This window comes from Vombatus ursinus, unplaced genomic scaffold (assembly GCF_900497805.2).
Source record: "Vombatus ursinus unplaced genomic scaffold, bare-nosed wombat genome assembly UNPS02011334.1, whole genome shotgun sequence".
NCBI classification, from domain to species: domain Eukaryota; kingdom Metazoa; phylum Chordata; class Mammalia; order Diprotodontia; family Vombatidae; genus Vombatus; species Vombatus ursinus.
Window position 1 is genome coordinate 1,672,862 of NW_020951112.1, and position 22,900 is coordinate 1,695,761.

At 39.1% G+C, this 22,900-nt stretch overlaps 1 protein-coding gene across 3 annotated transcripts in view; it reads left to right on the plus strand.

The window, feature by feature from the left end:
• The window catches only part of WASHC3 (WASH complex subunit 3), a 50,363-nt gene extending 31,997 nt beyond the window's left edge, over window positions 1–18,366 (plus strand). The window contains exons 6-7 of one of the 3 annotated variants that reach the window (XM_027855825.1): window positions 5,413–5,477; window positions 16,407–16,690. In XM_027855825.1, coding sequence (XP_027711626.1) covers window positions 5,413–5,477; window positions 16,407–16,530 — 189 coding nt within the window. In that variant the 3' untranslated portion in view covers window positions 16,531–16,690. Of the gene's footprint in view, window positions 1–5,412; window positions 5,478–16,406; window positions 16,691–16,728 lie in introns of those variants that run through there. The other 2 variants (XM_027855824.1, XM_027855826.1) reach the window with 2 other exon arrangements.
• The last annotated feature ends 4,534 nt before the right edge of the window (window positions 18,367–22,900 follow it).

The window sequence follows — 22,900 nt, forward strand, 5'->3', positions numbered from 1 at the left end:
ACTGCGCCACCTAGCGGCCCCCCGTGTAACTAATCTCATTTTCATTGAGACGGCTAGGTGGTGCTCTATCCACTGCGCCACCTAGCTGCCCCTTAGGTTTTGTATCTTGATAAGGGAGAAAAATTGTCTTCCACAACCCCGAAATCATTTTCTTCAAGTAATAACTACTTCTCTAGCGTGTTAAGGTTTACACCTCACTTTTCAGGCACTTTTTCATTTGATCCTCACTACAATCCCGTGAGGTAAATAGTACAAGCATGACTTGTACCCATTTTACAGATAAAGAACAAATGCATCAAACGGATTTACCCAAGGTCCACAGAATCTGAACGTGAGCCTTGTGACCCCCAACTGCCATTGTACAAACTGCTTCTAATCAGTCAGAACTGAGGCCCACCTGTAGGCCAGGGGCCATGTCTTCTCCATATTTTAGCGCTTGAAGGTTTTGCATGGGGTATACTTTTCTGAGGGCAAGTATTGAAGCACATTATAAAACTATCGCAGTGATCATTCCAGTGGCCAGGTGACAAATACTCTGCACTGAACTTTTCAGTTGACATTATTTCTTAAAGGGTTTAGGGGCAGAAGCAAACTTCTCCTGTGCCCACTGACCCTATACTTCAGTTCTTAGTCTTTAAACTTCTGCTAACCTGGCATTTGTTTGTTTTCATCTTCGTTTTGCATAAATAAGCTCACAATAATAGACTGACCAGCTTCATTGTTTCTTGGGCCTGGCCTTTGGATTCTTCACGCCCATTTGATGATGATGTGAATATAACAAGTGCTTTACATAGATTATTTCATTACCACCTCACAACACCCCATGAAGTAGGTCCTACAGGTATTTACCCCCAGACGAGGAAATAGGCTGAGATTCAGTCATTTACTTGTGATCATATAGCTAGTAAGGGGCAGCTAGGTGGCGCAGTGGATAGAGCACTGGCCCTGAAGTCAGGAGAGCCTGAGTTCAAATCCCGGCCTTAGACCAAACACTTGACACTTACTAGCCGTGTGACCCTGGTCAAATCACTTAACCCCAATTGCCTTTAAAAAAAAAAAGATCACGGATTGAATTTGAACTCAAATATTTAATCAACAAATAAAGAATGGAAAATCTGAGTTTACCCTATTATGTTAACAGAGGAAGAAATAGCTTGCTAAATTGATGAGTAGAATATAAAAACCTTCGCGGCCCGTCTTTTGGGGGTACCCAAACCCAAATAGTCTAAATTCTAAGTCTTTCACCTGTATATGAATGTAATTTAGAAAGTTAGATCGGCCCAGGGAAAACTGAACTACTTAGAAGCCTGCCAGGTTGGCCAAATTGCAGCAGCTGCTCTGATATTTGCAAGTTTCCCCTTTACCTCCAAACTCTGAAAGATGTTAGTTTCAAGTCAAGTACCTGAGTCTTTGATAACAGACAAGTAATGAGTTGATCGTGGTGAGTCTAATATTTTTATTGTTGTTAAGTCGTTTCTCAGTTGTCTGACTCTTGGTGACCTCATTTGGGGTTTTCTTAGCAAAGATACCAGAGTTGTTTGCGATTTCCTTCTCTAGCTCGTTTTACGGATGAGGAAACTGAGGCAAACAGGGTGAAATGACTTGCCCAGTTTTACACAGCCAGTAAGTGTCTGAGATGAGATTTGAACTCAGGGAGATGAGTCTTCCTGACTTCAGGCTCTATGCACTATGGCACCACCTAGCTGCCCTGAGTCTAATATTTCTGTGTTCTTTAATAATTGCTATTCTAAATAACTTACTTGGAGCACAGTGACTGAGCAGTTTGTGTCTGAAGGGTATTTCATTTTGAAGTTTTAAACTTTCATCCATCCATTGAAAGCTGCCAAACTAGCTTGTGCCAACATATCATGATTTAGTCAATAAAGATTTTCTTTCTACTATGTAGAGTATTTTATATAAAAATCTTCACCCTCAATGAAAAACTGCTACAACATTTCATAATGTTCAGGCACCATCTCACATATGACTAGGGTGCTAGCACGTGTAGAGCCAGAAAGAAGGTGGGTCAAGACAGCCATAATTACTTACTGATCTTTTATGCCAGCGGAAGCTCTTGCACAGGCGTGGAGAACCTGCAGCCTTCAGGCCACATGTGGCCCTCTAGGCCCTCAAGTGCAGCCCTTTGACTGAATCCAAACTTCACAGAACAAATCCCCTTAATAAAAGGATTTGTTCTATAAAACTTGGTCTCAGTCAAAAGGCCACACCCAAGGACCTAGAGGGCCACATGTGGCCTTGAGGCTGCAGGCTGCCCACCCCTGCTCTAGCATCTGGATATAGTGTTGACTATCCTCACTGCCCCCAAAAGATGGACTGCAAAGGTTTATTAAATTCTGCCCATCACTTTAGCAAGCTATTTCTTCTTTTGTTAACATAATAGGGTAAATAGTCTTCAGATTTTCCATTCTTTATTTGTTAATTAAATTGTTGTCATTTAAGTTTACAAATCTAGGAGAAAAATCACAAAATGTACTGCATGCTTGAGTTAAAAAAATCAGCTACATGAAGAGAGGGAAGGGGAGGCGTGGTTAGACAATAGGTCCTGGGCACAAGAGCCGGAGGTTGTAGAAAACAGTCTTAATTCAACATGAGTTACCAGTGTGACACGACAGCCAGAAAAATTGCCAGTTTCTTAAATTGCATTAAGAAGGGCATTATGTTCACAATGAAAGAGCTGATACGCCCACTGCGCTCCACCCTGGTCCCACCACATCTGGAGCATGTGTTCAGTTCTGGGCACCACATTTGAAGAGAGACGTTGCCAAGTCAAGTACATCCATTCGTGCATGGTAAGGGCGAGGAGACCATGCCGTAGAAGGAACAGCTGAGGGAGCTTCAGCTGTTTGGCCTGCAGAAGGCTCAAGGGGAGAGAGCAGGCTCCCAAGTATTCTGAGGGTTACTGTGTGCCAGAAGGGTTGAGACTCGGCCTGTTTGGCCCCAGGCGGCAAAGCTAGGACTATTGGGTAGATGTCGCTCCGTGTAAAGAAACATTTCCCGACAATTAAGAGTTGTTCCAAGGTAGAATGGGCCACCTTCAGAAGATGCCCTTTACTACTGGTCTTTGAACAGTGACCGGATAATCATTCATTGGGAATTCCGGTTCAGGTGCTGATTGAAAGACATGATCTCTTGTAGTCCCAACTCTGTGGTTCTGCTTTTTTTGTGGTGATACTGTGAAAAGAAACAATTTCTATATCTTAAAGCAGATAAAGGATCTTTAAAATTCCCCCCTAATATTGCTCTTAGGTTAAACTTTTATGAAAATTTCAACAGAGCATAAAGGGATTTAGCAGGGCACTTCCTATTAACACTAATAACAAATCAGTGTATATCTTGGCACATTTTAAACTCCAAAACATAAGTTTCTGTGATGCAATAAAGAACTTATATTTAACTCTTGGTGCTGCAAGTCGTAATCTCAGTAGTCTGGCTTCTTTATACACTTTCTCCAGTGACGCAAGTCCAGACGGGATTTTCTGGAACATCAGCCTTATGGCTGCCTTCTCTCCCCCTCTTTACTTACCTTGGACACGCTACAGTTGTTGCATGCCAAAAAAAATCCCACAGCTCAGTATACTTAGGTTTTGAGGTCACTCATGTCCTCCTTAGACCACCAGTAGCTCCGTCCTTTGGAAATCAGAAATGGGACTCTTTTCTTTTGGATGTTTAACAAGCCAGGCAGTGTTTCTCGACCTCTGAAGCAGAATAGGGTACAAGAACACATTTTCTGGGCAGCATTAGTGGCAGCTGAAAATGTCCTGCCTTCTGGAGGCAGATGCTCCATAGGTATTCTTGGGAATCATGCATTATGTCTTTAGTGTAAAGGTGATGATCGTGATGGAGTCTCTAGCAGGACAGATGCTGAAAAGGTAGTTTGTCTTTTTTCCTCTAACCTTTACCATATCAAGTTTGGACCAACGTTCTTCCATAGTCCACGCACATCTCTACTGAACTGGCTTTCCACCAGTTCTGGGAAACATGTTAATATGAAGTGCTTATGAATCCAAGCTCCTTAATCTGTCAATCCCTATCTCTACTTTCATTCCCTTTGCCATGTTTTAGGAAACATTCTTTCCCTTTTTCTCCTTCCCCCTCCCTTTCTGTTTTCTTGGACTCATGTCTTGTTTGTATAACCTTTCCAGTGATAGCCTGTGGATTATGCTAAAGTCAAATTAAAGCAAGCAGTTGGATTTGTAGAAAGCCGTCATATCATCAGGCCAAGGTTAAAGACGCTGAGAAGTCTCTTTTTAAAAATACGGAGTTAACTTACATCTTACAGTTCTTCTGTTAGCCCTCCAGTGTTCCTACTAATATATTTGAATGTTAAGTTTGACATTCTAAAGGTGCCAGACTTACCAGATTGCAAGACAAGTTCTCTCATTCACAGAATAGCTGTGTGATGGCTGATGACCTTGGTGCACTCCTAACACCCTCCTCAAATAATGGATTGTCCCACTACTGATAATGGGTCATTAAAATCACAGTGATAGACCTAAGGCTTAGGAGTTTGAAGAAGTTGCTAATTATCCAGGTTCTTGGTCATCATGTCTAAAATTGAAGGGACTTAATGTAAAACATCTCCAGCAGACAATGTTTTCATTCCCTCTTGACTTAGATTTCTTTTCAACCCATCATGGAAAAGCATAGCTTGGTATATCAAAAGCAGGGCTCAGAGTCAGGAAAAACCATGTTAAAGTTTTGCTTCTGATGCATACTAGTTCTGTGACCCTGGGCAAGTCATTTCCCCCCTTCAGTTCCCTAAAACACTTACATTGCATATCAGGTGTCTATCAGGCTCCTCATTGGAACTCCTTTACATGGATGAAATCATAGGTCTAATTAAAAGAAAAAAATAAATAGAGAAGTCACCCTTAATGATTCTCCAGTCAGACATTTTCAATTTCAGCTGGATATGATGAATAGTGGCAACATTTGTTATCCTGTGATTTAATAATGTGAATTATCATTCATCTAATGGTGGTGTACCTAAGGAAGAACCCGGACTCTGCAAAAACAAGGTAGACAATGATTCATAGATAGTCTCAGAAGGCATTTAAGTACCCATCAGTGCCTTGGTTTATACAAGTGGATCTTAACTTTTTTAGGGTTTTTGCGGTCTGGCCAAATGGATCTATGGAGCCCTTCTCAAAATAAGGTTTTAAAATGTATTAAAAAATACACAAGATTATGAAGGAAACCAATTATATTGAAATACAGTTATTGCAATCTTTAAACAAAAATAGTTCACAGTCCCCCTGGTTTTATGTAGTTTATTTTTTACAAAGGATAGCTCTGAAGATCACGTATGGAGTGGGTAGCCTAGGTGAGGTGGTAAATTGTGTAAGTAGACATTTCTGATGTTTGTATTTTCTCCATGTTTCTTTGGTTCAGGGTGTTCCTGTGATGGCAATAAGAAACAAAATGATATCTGAAGGACTGGACCCAGATCTTCTTGAGTAAGTAACTCTTCCTACAGAATGCTAATTAGCTTCTTATTTATGAAGTGGATTTATCCAAGGCAATGAAAAAAGTTTCATTTCTTTGTTGATTTTTTATGGATGAATAAGCTTCCTTTATAAATTGTCCCTTCCACTTCCACTTGTGGGACAAACCGCTGTGTTAAATGATCAGTTAAACCAACCTTAATCATCTAGGGAAGAGTTTGAGGAATTTGTTGATAAACATAGCTGTTAACAGCCAGTGGATTTTCCAAAGGCAAGGCAGCATTAGGAAGGGGAGGGTAGTGTAGAAGAACAAGCTGCTATTTTTCTCCTTAGCTCCTTTCTTTTGGTTTCCATGATACTTGGAAATTTCTCATTGAAGACCTTAGAGTGCTAAAACTTTGAGTTTTACCAAATCTTTGGTTGAACCAAATTAAGAAATAACGGGATTAGTTTGACTGGGTCTCCATAACAGCGATTAACAAACAGAAAACAGGTGCTGGCTTGTATGAGTTTTACAAAACACATATTTGTTTTCAGAGGTGTGAAAATGTGTGGTTTAAAAGTTTTAACAAGATTCTCTTCTGGTTGGTCAGCCAAACACTTATTTTTTTAAAATTAATTTATTTATTTTTAGTTTTCAACAATCACTTCCATAAGCTTTTGAGTTTTTAATTTTCTCCCCCTCCCTCCTCACCTCCTTCCCTAAGACATCATGCAATCTGATATAGGTTTTACATATACATTTCTATTAAACCTATTTTCACATTAGTCATGTTGTAAAGAAGAATTAGAACCAATAGGAAGAACCACAAGAAAGAAGAAACAAAACAAAACAGAAGAAAAAAAAGAGCAAGTAGTATTCTTCTATCTGCATTCAAACTCCATAGTTCTTTCTCTGGATGTGGATAGCATTTTCCATCATGAGGCCTTTGGAGTTGTCTTAGATCCTTGCATTGCTGAAAGAGCTAAGTTTATCAAAGTTAGTCGTCGCACAGCATGGCTGTTACTGTGTTCAGTGTTCTCCTAATTGTGCTCACTTCACTCAGCATCAGTCCATACAAGTCTTTCCGCTTGCTCATCATTTCTTATGGCACAATACTATTCCATCACATTCATATATCACAACTTGTTTAGCCATTCCCCAACTGATGGGCATCCCCTCAATTTCCAATTCTTTGCCACCACAAAAAGAGCTGCTATAAATATTTTTATGCATGTGAGTCCTTTTCCCATTTTTGTGATCTCTTTGGGATACAGCCCTAGAAGCGCTATTGCTGGGTCAAAGGGTATGCACATTTTTATAGCCCTTTGGGCATAGTTCCAAATTGCTCTCCAAAATGTTTGGATCAGTTCACAACCCCACCAACAATGCATTAGTGCAGTCAAGTACTTATTAAGAGTCTACTGTGTATCAAGCACTGTGCTAAGCACAGTGGGGGATACCAAGAAAGGGTAAAGACAGTCCCTGCCCTTATCAAGTCTGCTGTTTAGTTCAAAGGAACCTGGTGACTGCTCCACCTTAGGCCCATATACCTCATTGGCCACTTCAGAGCTGCTCTGAATTCTTGTACAGAGGCTTTCCAGTTCTGATTCATCCTCGTGTTCTGAACTATTTAGTTGCCATCATTCATCATTCATCATCATTATATCCTGCTGTAGCTGTAGACCTTGCAATTTTGCATGGCTCTCAACTTTACAGGAGGCAGGTGCAAATGCTTTAAAAACAAATACAAACATCCGAATTCTCTGTTATTTCTACCCGCCAAAATGTGAAATGGAAGGCTCAGAAAAAAGTCTACATGTTTGGCTCCCTGATCGCAACATTTTCCAGATAACACACAGTTCAAACACTGGCATGTCTCAGTAATTCAGTAATCAAAACTAATTCCATAGCTCCACTGAAGCATCACTTCAAATATGTAACATCTGTTCTTGGATCTGTGTCTGATGTACACTTTTAAAGTTGTAGAGGCAGCCAGTGACATAATGGACAGAGCACCAGACCTGACGTCAGAAAGATCTGAGTTCATATTCAGTCTCAAAAACTTAGTAGTTGTGGGACGCTGGACAAGTCCCATAACTGCTGTCTACCTCAGTTTCCTCAACTGTAAAATGGGAATAATACGAGCTAGCACCTGCTTCCCAGGATTGTAGCGAGGAGCAAATGAGATAATACTTGTAAAAAAAAAAATAAATAAAAAGTACTTACCATAATGCCAAGCACATAGTAGGTCCTTTATAACACCCTTTTCCCCTTCCCTTCCCCATGTTGGATTCATGTGCACATTAAATGTGAGTTGAAAGCATCTCCAAGCTCTAGTTGGCAGTCATAAAAATATATTTTAAGATACCACTTCATACAGTGGATTCAGTAATGGCCATGCCTTCCAGCGTTTTAGCCTCTGCTACCCAGTGGGCCCTCATTAACAGCAGGTGTTATACATGCCTCCTTAAGGCATAAGATCTGTGCAAAGAATAATAATGGTGTAACAATATATAATAAATAATATAAATAATCGATATAATATAAATAGCATAACATATATAATATATAACAATATTAATAATAATAACTTATTTTCCCCATAAATTGATACTCTAAAAAATCTTTCATCCAACAATTATTTGAGTGCTTATTCCATGCAGGTTTCTTTCAGGTAAGGTTTTTGTGTATCTGAGCTTGAAGCGGATGTGTGTCAGCAAACTGCAATTTAGGCAAACTTTACCAGTTTTCTTTTGTTAATCCTTGTAACAAACTCATGTAAAGTGCCCACTGTGTGCAGTACATTCTGCTACTTGCTAAAGGAGGTACAGAGGGAAATAAATCATGGTTCCTGCCTTCAAGGGGCTTAGCTACAACCCAGTGTGTTTTGATTAAGGGAAGGGAAGATCCAGCTAACTTAATGAAAGTTCTGAATGTAATAATAGTGGCCCTTTCTATCTTTGACCTCCTTAAGGTCAGTGAGGTCAATCCTGCATAATCTTGCACTGAGTCAAGGGTATGAAGAGTTTAGTTACTTTATTGTTTTCGATAACAGGACTGCCTTGCAACGCCACTAGTGGTACACCAATATGCTTGCCTTCCCACAACTCCTTGGAATTAAGGTTCTGTTTTTGTCCCCTTTGCCTATTTGCTAGATGTGAAGTGAAACCCTCGGAGTTGTTTTAATTTGCATTTTTATTATTAGTGATTTGGAGCATGTTTTCACATACTTTTTGAGAGCTTGGCAATTTTTTTTTGAAAACATACTTTTTACCTAATTCAATCAACAAGCATCCATTAAATGTCCACGGTGTGCTGGGCACTAGATACAAAGACAAAAATGTAATGATCCTGCTCTGAAACAGCTTACATTCTAGCAAGAGAGACACTATATACACATACATAAGCATGCGCAGAACAAAGACAAACTAGTACAAGGTCATCAGGGAGGGAAGGAAGACACTTGCATCTGGGATCAGGGAAGGCTTTGTGGCAGAGTTGGTGCTTGAGATGCGTCTTGAAGGAAGAGAGAGATTCCATGAGGGTGGAGAAAAGAGAGAGTGCGTCCCAGGAATGGGAGCAGGGGGCAGTGCCAAGGCATAAAGATGGAGGTGAGGGGTGGGGGGAGAACAACGAGAAGGCCAGTTTGGCTGGACCATAGAGTGCAGAAAAGGGAGTAACATGCAGTGAGACCGGAAATATAGGTTGAGTCTAAGCATGGAGGACTTTAAAGGTATTACAGAGGAGTTTGCATTTTTGTTTTTATCTTAGAAGCAAAGGGGAATCTTTGGAGTATATTGACCAGGGAGAGTGACATAGTCAGATCTGTGCTTAAGGAAAATCACTCTGACATGGAGTATCCTCTGTGTGGAGGAGAGAATGGAACGGAGAGAGGCTCGGAGCAGGGAAACCATTGAGGAGGCCATCGAAATAGTTTAGATGGGAGGCAATGAGATTCTGAACTCAAGTCCCATCTGTGTGAGGAGAGAGATACTGTGAAGGCAGAAAGGGCAAGAGCTGGCAGCTGATGGGCTGTGTGAGTTGAGGGAGGTTAAGGAGTCATGATGCCGAGGTCATGAACCTGGAGATGGGGAAGATGGCATTGTCATTGACAGAAATTGGGAAAAGAGGTGGGTTTGGGGTGGGGGAAATAATGAGTTCTCCTTTACACATCTTGAATACCAGATAAATGGTACAAAAATATCTTTACGAAGATAAATTTGAATCCAATTCCCACCCAAATTTGTATTATCTTGTTGTGAGAATCAAACGAGATAATGCATTAAAACACTTTGAAACTATTCACCATATAGATAAAGGTAAGGTATCGTCGTAAGAAAAAAGTTGTGAATTAGTGTAGTTCTTACTGTGCCTTTTGACAAGAGTTGTTTTTTAAAATGTGACTGGAATCGATGTGTCATGATGTTTCTTATTTGCTGACTTTATTATTTTTTTTTGCTAGTTTTTGATCAAGATTAGATGAACTGTGGTAGTAAAAAACCTTGCAGAGAGAGGAACTTTCTTCTGGATAATGTGCTATTATATACATCTATAAATGCATTTAGGAGTAGGGCAGTTGGATTGATCCATGGATTCCAAGCCAGGAAAGAAAAAATCCTCCCCTTGGTGTGTTCATAGGCATGTCAATGACTGAGAAAATTGGGAAACATTGGGTAGGAAGATGATTGCCAAGGTTTTGGGGTCGAATTCCAGTAACCATTTAGCTTTTCATAGAGGAAAAACTGTTATTCAACCACAGTCGACAACCTCAGTCTGGCTAGCTCTCTCACAAATACATGCCATTTGTCACAAGGGGGTTTGGGTGAGAGAAGGTGGATAGCTCAGTGCATCTCATCACTACTAGAAAAGCCACTCAAAGTACATTGCACAACTAGATGTGATGATAAATGGACTCCAACTTTATATTGATGGAGCAGCTCTGACAGTTGGTAAATCATTTTTACAGAAAAGTTAAAGACCTTCCTTTTGGCAAAGAAGGAGAGATGATGAAGGATCAGCACCATGTGCCAAATGAAGAAAGTCCCCTTTCTTCTCATCTCTCATTTAGACTCTTTTGTACATAAGAAGTCTCATCTCAGCCAAGAACTTTTTAGTAGACATTGTTCTGTTTGTCTTTTCTCTTTACAAGTATAAACACAAAAGTTTTTATAGCCTTAGGTAGTAAGTGTATCTCTACAGACTCATATGACGGCTGGTACAGTGCTACTCTGCCCGCATGAAGAAACAAAAGAACAAAACTAAGGTTTACAATAAATGTGGTCCAGGAATTCTGTTTGATTCACTTGTAGAGAAAGAACTACTGAAAATCAAGTGATAGTGTTGAATTTCAGCCTGAAAACTAAGTCAGCATGACAGCAGGAAGGAGATCTGGCTTTTTTCTCAGAAAAATAATTGTCATAGTACCATTGTTTTGTTTGCTAAGTTGGGTTTTGAGGAAAGTTTTTGAGTGAAGATAGAATTTTGCAAAAATCTTGGGTTTGGGTTTGTTTATTTTTTTAAACAAAATTGTCTCCTCTTTTCCCATAATTGATTTTATATTCCAGGTAAATACTAGTCCCTGATGCCAATGATATATAAAGGTGTATGGAAGGATATATTAGTGGATATTAAACTGACAGAGGGAAAGAGACAATGGAAAATTTACAGTAGATTTTGTCCAGAATTAATTTATTTGAATTATTCATTCAGAAATATATCTCTTTTGTCATTACTGAAGATAATGCTATTTAAAATAAGTCTTTTTTCATTATGCTTTCATGTATTTTCTTAAACTATTGAGGAAAATAGCATATATTATGTGATTTTACAAGAACAGATTTCTGAAACTGAAATTTGGCAAAGCTTATTCTTAATCTGGGTTGTTTTGTAGCATATTGGTATGGCCAGAGTAGATCTGTAATTGAATTATTATGACTACACATCTCAATAATTGCCTTATTTTAAACCTTTCAGCAAAACCAGCTCCATTGATATGAGAGTAGGAATTAATGGATCTGGGCTCCCAGTAGATCGTCAGATAGCCAATGCAAACTGAGTGCAGGAGTCTTGGTGGTTTGATCTTTCTTCAAGACCACCTATTGAGGCTGGATGGAGCTCGGATGGAATGCCACTCTGCTGTGAGGATTTCATGTGGTTTCTCTTTTCCATTTCCCTGGTCAGCTTTCTAACTTTTCTATAAGTTCTCAGTGCTGCTCAAAGGCTTACGGTGAGGACTTAGACAGTTCAGTCATAACATATCAAATGAAGTGGGATGTGTTTGCTCCTATTGCCGCCTTACTCTCTTATTGCTATTCTAAAATGTATGATAGGCTTGATGTGTAGTTTGAAAAGGCTCTTTCATGGCAGCCCTATCACATGTTACTTACGACATCCTCAAAGTTACGTTCATACTTCGTCTTCTTAGTCTGAGCCCCCAGATGATTTTAAAACTACTTTTTTATGGAGCTGGAACAGGCTGTTCAACTGTTTTGAGTTAAAAAGCAGACAGGAACTTTTTTGTTAACTATGTGTCTACATGCGTAAATATGTTTTCTTATTGAGAACGGTTCAGATGCTTTCCGTGCCCTTAAAATGATTGAATCTTTCCATTTAAATATCACAGGAAGACGCTGACTTTAACAAAGGATCTTCAATCAGAGACGTTATTCTTCATGGAGCCAAAGTGCTCTTTTTGTGTCCTTTTCCTGTTTCTGGTCCTCTTGGGTCAAGGACATATCAGTTCCTTCTTTGAAGATGAATCTAGCCTCATTTAAGAGAACTTAGCCTCAACAAAAGATTCAGGCTTAGAAGTTATCTTTTTAGTTTACTCTAAAAAATTTATATGTAACCTGGATTCTGGTGATATTATCTGCTTGCCAAATGTGGTCCATATCAAACTAACTTTTTAAAATTCTGTAACTAAACTTAAAGTTGAGAAATTGGCAGCATATGCAATATGATTCTCTGCTACTGATTTAGCCCGTAACTATGTAATTTTTCTAGATTTTGTTGATATATTCATTCCTTTTGGTGAATGTTGTTCAGATATTTTAAATATGGCACATAAACATGATATCTTCATTTCTAGATTTTAGCACTAGGGTGTTGTGATTTGTTTGTTTTTTATCTGAATTAAAAATATTCCATTAAACCACAGGAGATGGAGCTTTATTTTAGCATCCTGGTTCAACATAGCAAATGTTTTTAAAAATATTTTCTTCCTGTTAAAATAAATTTTAAATGCAAGATTAATGTGTGAAATCAAGATTAAGGTATAGAATATGATTTTTGGTTCAACATATATTTAGTTTTCCAATATGTACATCATCCTGAAATTTAAAAAGCAAGATTTCCTTTCCCCCCCCCGGAGTATGTGGGGGAAATGCCATTCAATAGCAGGGATAGAGGCTTTTAAAATGCCATTATACTTTGCTTCAGGGCTTTTTTTTTTTTTAATCCCCGAAGCAAACACATGGGCTAGAACTTAAGACTTAGGCAGGCCAACTTAACCCAGACTTAAATGTATGTATGTAGGGTCAAAGGAAGGTGATTTCTTTGTTTCATTGATTTCCTATCCTTTATGTTTCTCATGTCCCTTTTCTCCTAATCTCAAACTCTTAATCTTTTCTGATTTTAGATTATTTTAAAATAATGTGAGATATGTTCATTGTTATTTGTTTGGACTGTTCTAGATGGTCATTCAATTTTGATGTGCCCATAATTGAAAAATGGAATATTCTAGTATCGGTGCCTTTTTGCTAGGAATTTACCTTTTATTCCAGCTGTAATTGGTTAGAAAGTATCTATATGGTCTAAGGCAGGCTTGCTCAACATTCTACCCTCAGGCTGCTTTGGTGGCTGTGGACCGTATGTTATGCAGGCCTGGTCTAAGGAGAGCCAAGGGAAAAAACATACCTGCTACCTCCAGTCTTTTGGCCAATTTTTATTCGGCCCAACTGGGCCAATCTCAGTTGTATAGGCCTCACATATTGCTGTGTTAACCTTAGAATCCACTGGTAGTTGTGGCTGACTCCAGCTGATTGTTCAGATCCTGTGCAAATGGAACGTAAATTAGGACCTGGGAAACTGGCCCATGTAGATGCTATTGCTCCTACAAACTCCTAACTGCCCAAAAGTGAAGTGGACTGTTATGTGAGGGTAGTGGGTTCCCTTTTAGTGGATGTCTTCAGGCTGAGGCTTGAAGACTGCTTGCTGGGGATATCACAGCGGGGATTACTCTTCAGGTCTTTGTTAGACTAGGTCATCTCCAAAGTTCCTTCCAACACTGAAATTCTTTGACTTCTGTTATGTGGCAAACTGTATTTATTGGTCAATCAGTCAGTCAACAAATATCTGTTAAGTATTTATTATGTGTCAAGCACCATACTGAGTGCTAGGGATACAAAGAATGGCAAAAACACTGTAGCTGACCTCCAAGAGCATTACACCACAATGTTGTCCAAAAATGTGAAACGTTGTATAAATTTATATTTGAAAGCCATGGAACATTGCCAGTATTTTTCTGTTTTGTAGCATACGAGATATGAAGGTATAATGGATAGATCATTGAATTTGTAGCCAGAGGACCTTGAGTTCAAAACCCATCCCACGTTACTTACTACCCACGTGGACTGGTGTAACTTTGGACAAAATCCGTTCCCGGGCCTCGTTTAGTTTTTTGTTTTTTGTTTTTTTTCTCATCTGTAGAATGCAAAGGGGTTGGACTACTAGGTGATCTGTAAAGTCATTTTCTGTTGCAGATCCTATGAAACTGTTTTTAGGTAGAAAGCAATGAAGATAGGGAAAGATTGGATTGTCCTTGGGGCAGACTGCCCTAGGAATGAGACAGGGTAAGACTTAGGGAACAAATAGAATGCTTTAGTTTGACCAGGAAAAGAGACAGGAGCCCCTTCGAAGGCCGGAACAAAGAAGGTGATGATGAGTGAAGTAGGAAAGAAAAGGGAATGCATGATGAGTGGCCCCAGTTTGGGAGGTAAGATTATCTACTAAGAGGGGTGGGATGATTTAACTGGAAAAGAAGGTTTAGAATGTTCACTATGGGAAGTGTGATAGCAAGTCTACCAGTTAAGAATGAAGGGATTGCCATGCAACGGATAAGGCCCAGTTAATACTAGAACTCTGTCTGTGGCCCAGTTTCCTCATCTTTAAAATGAGGATAATAATAGTATCTTCCTCAAATGGTTATTCTAAAGATCAAATTAACTTATTGTGTAAAGTGTTTCACAAATCTTAAAGCACTGTATGAATATTGGCTGGTATTATTTTAGCATGAATTTGTAGTGGAACCAATTGGTAAAATTACAGAACTTCTTTTAGTAATGTTTAGAGCAGGGGTGGGGATCCTGCAGCCTCGAGGCCACATGGTGGAACCATCAAAGGGCTGTACTTGAAGACCGAAAGGGCCACAGGTTCCCCCCTACCCACTCTCACCCCCCCCCCAGTCTAGAGCATCTTGGTAATGATAGCAAAGACCACAGGTAGTGGGAGTGATCTGAGGTTGGGAAGTGGCAGGTATTAATGCCAGAAGGATTCAGGGCTCAGAGATGGTGCATAAATAAACTTACTAACTGTTGGGTTGAGACTTTGGAGGAAAGTGAAACCAGAACAGGAGGTGCTGGATCCCAGAGAACAGGGAGGTGTGGAGGGAGTGAACATTGTGGGAAGGAAGAAAAATGGAGTTCAGAGGGACAAGGCAATGAATGGATAGAAAATCCTGATGAGAGGGGAATTTCAGAATTCGAGCTCACAGGGATGACCAGTTTGGGCTAATGACTACGCTGAGGGGTATAGAGAGAGAGCATAGCAGTCTAAGGGGCTGATGAGCTGGGAGGCCAGTGTGCTGGGAGAAATAGCACCTCAAACGTTGACACTCATGGTAGCAGCTGGATCCAAGAAGAAAGCTGTGAGCCAGGTATTAAACCCCTTAAGAAAGGAGAGAGAGATTACCTTGGACTCAAGGAGAAAGCAGCACGGAGTTCGACAGGATGATGTTGGCCGATGGAGTGTGCATCAGAAGAGAAGCTGCTGAGGATGGCTAGCAAAGAGCCTGGCCTGGCATTTTGTGCACTCATCCAATCAGTAAACATTTATTAAGCACCTACTATATGTAGGGTACCATGCTAAGCACTAGGGATACAATTAGAGGTAAAAGAGGGTCCCTGCCCTCAGGGATCTTACTGTGCAATGGAGGAGATGAGAAATATATGCAAACAATCCTACATAGAGGATAAATAGAAAGTAATTAACTGAGGGAAGGTTGGAGAGTTAAGAGGGGTTGAGAAAGGTTTCCTGTAGAAGGAGGTTTTTAGTTGGAGCTTAAAGAAAGCCTCCGCAGGAGAGAGGGCTTCTAGAGGACGTTTTCCGAAGAAATCCAGGCTCTTGTGAGCTCATCAAAGTTTGAATTTACTGAAGGCACAAAGTCTCCAAGAGTCAGGGAGCCTACAGTAACTTTTAGGAAGAAATGAAAACTCGGAGGGTTTCTTTTGACTTACAGCGGGTAATTGTGTGTTACAACCTTACTGGCCTCCTCACGCACATGTATTCTCTTCTGCCATGGAATTTTACTGGCCCGATTAAAACGTATAGACTTTGTCATCGCAGCGCCGGGACAACCCGGGGATCCAAGCAGCCTCAGCTGCTGTTATCATGACCTTTTAAAAATATCACAACTGACGAAGCTCATCTGCAAGAACGCTTCTGTCTCTCTAGCAGCACTCCTTGGAAATATCATGGGGTCCTCACGAAATGGTTTTTTTCCACGCTCTGCCTTGAGGGTTTTGTTTTTCCTTACCCACTCGGCATCTTTGTTATCCGTGTCTCCTTGAGGCTTCTTTGAATTTGCTGTCCATCCTCAAGCCTCTGTCTTTCCTTCCCTTCTCTTCTACCTCTCCCTCACTTGGAGCCTGCTGGCATTGAGCGCACCCTGCCTGTCCCTACAGCTCCCATCCCTGTCTGCAACCCCGTCTCTATGGCAATGAGAGGCAGAAAGTGCTGATGCAGCGAACTATGGAAGGACTGGCGAAGGAAAGTCGAGTGCGTGGGCTCGGGAGGAGTTGCACTTAATCCCTGGGATGCCGAAGGTGCCAGAGAGGACAGCTCGCTGGTGGTAGAGGGGGAGACTCCCACAATTAAGCCCAGCAGACTTGGCAGCCTTGTTACTAGAAATATTGTATGTTAAGATGAATTTCATTTACAGTTACTAAGTTCTTTGCTCGACTGGAAAAAAGCATTTAAAAAAACTTTTTCCTTTTTCTTTTTTAGGAGGCCAGACGCCCCAGTGCCTGATGGGGAAGGTGGTGCAAATGCCAAAGAGAGTTCAGATAGTGAATCTTCTTTTAGTGACTGAACTTCATGTTGGCCTTATAGAACTTCTATCTATATAATATATACATGTGTAGAAGGAGGGGTGTTTTGACAACTTATATGCTTTAGTCCTGAGGTAAAATCTATTTCTATTATATTAGAGGGTGACAACTTTCAGAGATCACCTTTCTTACAAAATATTTACTAGACTAAGATTTTTCAGCTCTTCATAATGGCTTCTAATCACAAGTTGAAAAAACATTATCTAGGAATCATCTGAATTTGTGAAAATTTTTCTATAACGACTAACTTGAATTTTGTCTGACCCATAATGGAATTAATAACCAGCCACACAATCAGTCAAAAATTATTTCTGTATTTTAAAAATGCAAAGGATTTTTTATTATCATAGTAGACGAGTAAATTGACACTGTGCATCTTATTACCACATGGAAGAATCTATAACCCCAGTATACCTGAATAAGTAAAAAGTGAATAGCCTACTTAAAATAAAGCATAATGGTATTACAAGCACTAAGCTGTGATACTTGAGTGATGCAATGTAAGTTGAAAAACAAAAACCATTTACTTTGAGTTTAATAGCAGGTAGCATACTTCCTAATTAGCTGTACCCAAACATTAAACTTGGTTAAATTGTGGAGGCTATTTGTACTAGTCATTTCTGAAAATGTTCACGAGTTCACTTTCATAACATTTACTAAATAATTTTCTGTCCAAAAGACAATACAGTTCAAAATCACCAAATTACCTATGGAGACTTCAGGTGTGGTTGTGAAGATGGTTCTCTTCCTGTTTACTAGAGAACAACACCTTTCAGCACTTGGTCATCATATATTATACCAAGGTCAGCGGTAACAGTCAACATTGACTGTAAATATGGTGTCCTCTTGAAAGAGTTAGCTAAGCATTTGTGCTACCCCTTCTGACCCGCTGCTCGAAGAGTATTTAATTTGCACGTGTTGTAGGAGCCGCTCACCTTTAGAGACAACCCTCTGTAAATAATGGTGCCGGAAATAGCTTAAGAAGTCTCTAAAACACTTGTTCCATGGAGAAATTGAAAAACTTACTGGATGGTGCTATTTCACAATCATGACCTAAATTTACTATTTTACTCTAGAAGTATAGGATTGTGCTATTTCTCCTTCAATCTGAAGCTAGATTTGATGCTAAGCCATATTTAAGACTTCCAGAATTTTTCTACTTGAAAATTTATTTTTAAAAAAATATACCAGTAATGAGCCAAGGATTAACAATAAACAAGTCTATGTCTTTATACTTCATTGTAATTACGATACAAATTTTAAATGTTTCCCTGGACACAACCCATCCAGTTTCCTTAGATCCATAAGCAAAACATGGCTTCTGTTAAAGGGTGAATGGTGTGTGTGTGCTCTTAGGAAGTATCACCCAGGTAACACTGTTAGTAAAACTGTTTTGTTTCTGAACAGGTTGCTTAAAATAATGAGCTCCATCCCCGGAGTTCACAAAGTATGGAAATTCCCACATTTTAACCTTGTGATGTAGCAGTGTTATGGTATTGCCCAGTGTGGCAGTCATTAAAAAAAATTATTTTGCCTTCTTTTTCTCAAAATGTTAATAAGCTAAGGGATGAAAACAAGTGACACAATGGTGGCTGCCTCAGTCTACCTAGATTGGACAGGCCATCTCTTTTTTTTTTTTTCCATTGAAGTCTTAGTGCTGACTCCACACACAGTCGGCCTCTTGTAAATGTGGATGAAATTAAATTGACCTTGTATTGCCTTTCACTGCCCTCCCACAAGTAGTGGTAATCTCTAGATCTTTTTAAACACCTAAATGGACGACTAAGAAGACTAAAATATAAGCTAACAAACCTCACGTTTTACAGTTTGCTATAAAATGGGTTCAGAATCCCAGCTCTGTTTCTTACTCTCTTTGTGATCTTGGGCAAGTCAGCTAACCTCTTTGGGCCTCATTTTCCTCTTTTGTAAAAGGAAAGAGTTGAACCAGATGATTACTGAGGTCCCTTCAGCTCTAAATCATAGGAATAAGATATAATACATATTTTTGCTACATAGTTAATCTTGTATGTTTTCAGCAATAAACAATCTTCACAAATATGAACAAAAGTATTTTCAGTACATGGACATCATTTCATCCAGTTTCCTCGTCTTACAGGTGAAGCAATGAATGCCAAGAAAGGTTAAAGTGACTTGCTGAAGAAATTAAAAATAATTTCATTTATGTCAATGAGAAATGCTTACTTTGGCCATTATATTCCTATGTATTAAAATGCTAGTCCTTTGTAAGAACTTACAAAATAGATTTTAATAATCTTATTAAACTTGCCTTTTGTAAACTACACACTGATTCCTTTGAGATGAAAAGTTGAGTTAAGTTATTTTCAGAACTCTCCTAAGGATATTCTAACATCTGTTTCACTTCTCTCCTTCACTCTCTCACTTAAACAAAAATTGTGTGATGCTGTGTTGTTGTAGTAACCAATTGTTTCTCCAAAAGCAGTTGTTAAAAGCAGGAGGGGACTGCCTGCACACCCTCAGCTATGCCTTTTTCTTCAGGTGGTAAGAAAGCTTCTGGCAACACTGGTCACACTTTGCTATACTTTCATTCTTATTTTAGAAATTCCCCTGAAGAGTTCATCATGATTAATTTTAATAAGATGGACCTTTAAAAAAACAAGAAGAAAGGACTTTATCATTTCTGTTGTTAAACAATCAGCTAAGCTGAGATATAAGATACAAAAATACAGTGATTAGCAATCAAGGTGACATAACCCATTCCATGGAATGGAATTCCATTTCCATTTCCATCATGGAAATTTATAGAAGAATAAAAACTTGAAAGGCTCTAAAAACATTTAATTATGGTGTGGATAAGTTCCTGTAGAGGTAAATTATCATTCTCAGAGCTCCCCTGGTAAAATGCTATCCCCTTAGAAGGCCTCTGAGAAGGTTGCCCAGTATCCCTTCCTTGCTTCAGTGTTGAATGACCTTTCAGAAATGTTTCAGAATAGGGAGGCATTGTGTTTAATATGAATCCCCTCGTGATTCAGCTTAAGCCCATTTTCTTCCTCACCAGTGGAGATGGAAAAAAAAAATCCACTGCTCCTTTTCCATCGTCTAATATGTCATGGGCTTCCAGACAAGTAGAGAAGAGGAGGGTTCATGGATTCAACAATACTTCTTTAATGAGCTGATCCTTCATAGGTATGTGAGCATCTGATTTTTTCATAACTGAGTGATGTTGTGAAACCTTATGCTGTAGGTGCTACAAGGGGGTATAGCCAGTGTAGAGATGAGATATTTACCTCTGTATTTGATGTGTGAATCCCAGGATTTCATTTCTGAACAAATACTCATCTTGAAATCAATCAAATACATACTGAGATTCTACCATGTAAAAAGGAGGTTCTCAGAGAACTCCAGATCTTCTAGGGGTTGACAAAATCTAAAATCTTTTTTTTTTATTTTTTTAGGCAATTGGGGTTAAGTGACTTGCCCAGGGTCACACAGCTAGTAAGTGTCAAGTGTTTGGTCTGAAGCCGGTTTTGAACTCAGGTCCTCCTGACTTCAGGGCCGGTGCTTTGTCCACTGCGCCACCTAGCTGCCCCTAAAATCTAAAATGTTAAAAAGTTATTTTTAATTACTTAAAATTAATAATATAAGCATCAATAATAGAAGACACAACAAAAAAAATGTTAGGAGATATCTTATATGACTCATTGCCAAATGAACGGTATAGATAATGAGGGCTCTAATTTCAGGTAAGGGTCTCATTGCTGTAGTCTGTAAAGGTTTTATGGAATAACTACCTACATTTACTAAGATCATTTCAAATTAAAATTCTTCCCTCTAAGCTCTTCCTTGCTTAGCTTGATATGCTTTCAAGTCATTGATGAAAATGTTTAACAGGCCTAAGTCCTGAGACACCCAACATTTATGTTCCAAGCCCAGTAACCCACTGATGATAAGTCAGGTATCAGTAAGATCTCTGATCATTTTTGTACCCACTGAACAGCTGTGGAATCTAGTACATTTTTTTCTGATGCATTCTTATATCTTCTGCTCTATATTCCAAATTAATGATATCTGGCCCAAGACCAGAGCTATAACTGACAACAAAAAGACTAGGAAGTGCCTGGAATTGGTGGTGTTGGCGCATTTACCCTGCTTTCCCATCCTGCTGCCTGTGCTGAAGAATATCCTATGTGTGCTGTCAGCTCCTGAGACAGATCTTAGAAAGTATCCTGGTGAAAGCTCACCTATCTTCATAGACCCTGCTCACGTACCATCTTCCCTGATGCCCCTCCTTGAAGTGATCTCTCCTTCCTTTGAACTCTCATATCACTTTCCTTGAATGTCTTACACAGTTATAGTTAGGCACACATATCATCTTAGGTTTGCTTTCTCTCCCATGTATCTAAAAGAGTATATTGCATATTGCACGCTTTCAATACATGTTTATCGAAATTGAATCCATTAATTTCCATCTCAAGTGGATATATGAGGAAGTACACAGTCCTATCACAGCAGGGTTGCATCCTGGCTTTGAAACATTTTTGACTTTTTAAAACTTGTATTTTTGTAACGTGGCAGAAGACAAACTATACAATACAACAGTTACTAAGATTGAAGAGAGCCTTAGTTATAAAATAATGGCTTTTGTTCTCATCCTTTTAAAATCAGATCTGAAATTGAATGAAGTGGCTTTTTTTAAGTGAAAATAATTTGCTTAGAAAATATATCCCCCAAACTCTCAAATGGGATGAGGCTATAATACGTAATAAGGTCACCATTCAAGCAACAGCATAAATAACTTTTTAATACTTCTGTTTAATGGGAACACTCCATGATCTATTGTTCCACCAACCACATTTACTTTTTACTTGCTAATGGAAGAAACTGGTATCTTTTTAATAACTGCTGATAGTCCCTAGTGTCTGCCAACAGTAGGATATATTAGGATTGGAAGAAGGGCCTACATGAAAAAACAGGAACTCCTTTTAGTTTTTTCTATTAAGTAGGGCTTTGGGAATGCTTTTTCAGTCTCATTGCTGAGTCAGAGTTAAGAAAGTAATCTCTATACCTCCATTTTCTGGTGCGGGTTTTTTTTTTTTTCTTCTTTTTCCTATGTGTAAATATGTGACCTTTTTCTTTTGTATTAGAAGCTTAAGTCATGACCATTATTGGAAGTATTTCTCATTTCTACTACCCTTATAGTAATTTTAAATCTCCAAAGGTCTGCCGTTAGCTGTAGCCTACCCTCCAGCGAGTAGAAACTGGGTAGGGAAGAAAAGGTTCTCTTTCCTTTGCTTTTGATTTCCTTTAAGTAAAGAAATTTAATTAGTTTCAGCTTTCTGGAATTAGTTGCCAAAACAGCCCAATAAGGTAATGATGATGGTAGCAAAGCATGGCTTTGGAGAAAGCCAATTTATTAAGTAAAAATCCATTTAATTTGACTTTTCAGATGTAAAAGTGCTAAAACATTTTGACCACAGAGATTATAAGGTGTAGGTAGATATAATCTGTAGTTTGAGGGTGGAAGGGCTGTGTTTAATTTACTTTTCCCTCTTTTTATTTGTCTTAATCGTTTGAGGGCAGAGCTTTCTCATTTTGGCAGCAAGCATTAAGTTGAGAGATTGAGTCGGCCTAAAGTTGCAACATTCACGGCAGAACAAAATGGACAAACCAAACCCCAAATAAGCTTCTCCTTCTGGAACAGCCTGTTCACTCATTGCACAGATGAAGTCATTTGTGTTGCAGTAATAGTGAAGGCTTGACATGAAAATGTTTCTGTTCCATCTTAGTGTGTCTACGATGTAACACTGATGACAGGTATTTAAGAACTGTCTGTCCCCTCCAAAAGGTTCACAGTCTGCTGAGTGCTATCAGAATGTCTCTCTACACATAGTTAAACAGATCAGACCTGCTTTGAAGCTGAGCACACGCTTTGTGTGGTAGGCTGCGCTCTGATTCAAGCTCTCCCCTTCAGATTTCACAGTTAATAACAAATGTTTAGTTTCTGAATAATGATCTTCTCATTTATTTGCTCTTTTTTCTCTTCCAAAACAGGCTTTGTGTTTTGGTTTTCTAAAGGAAAGGCATTGTAC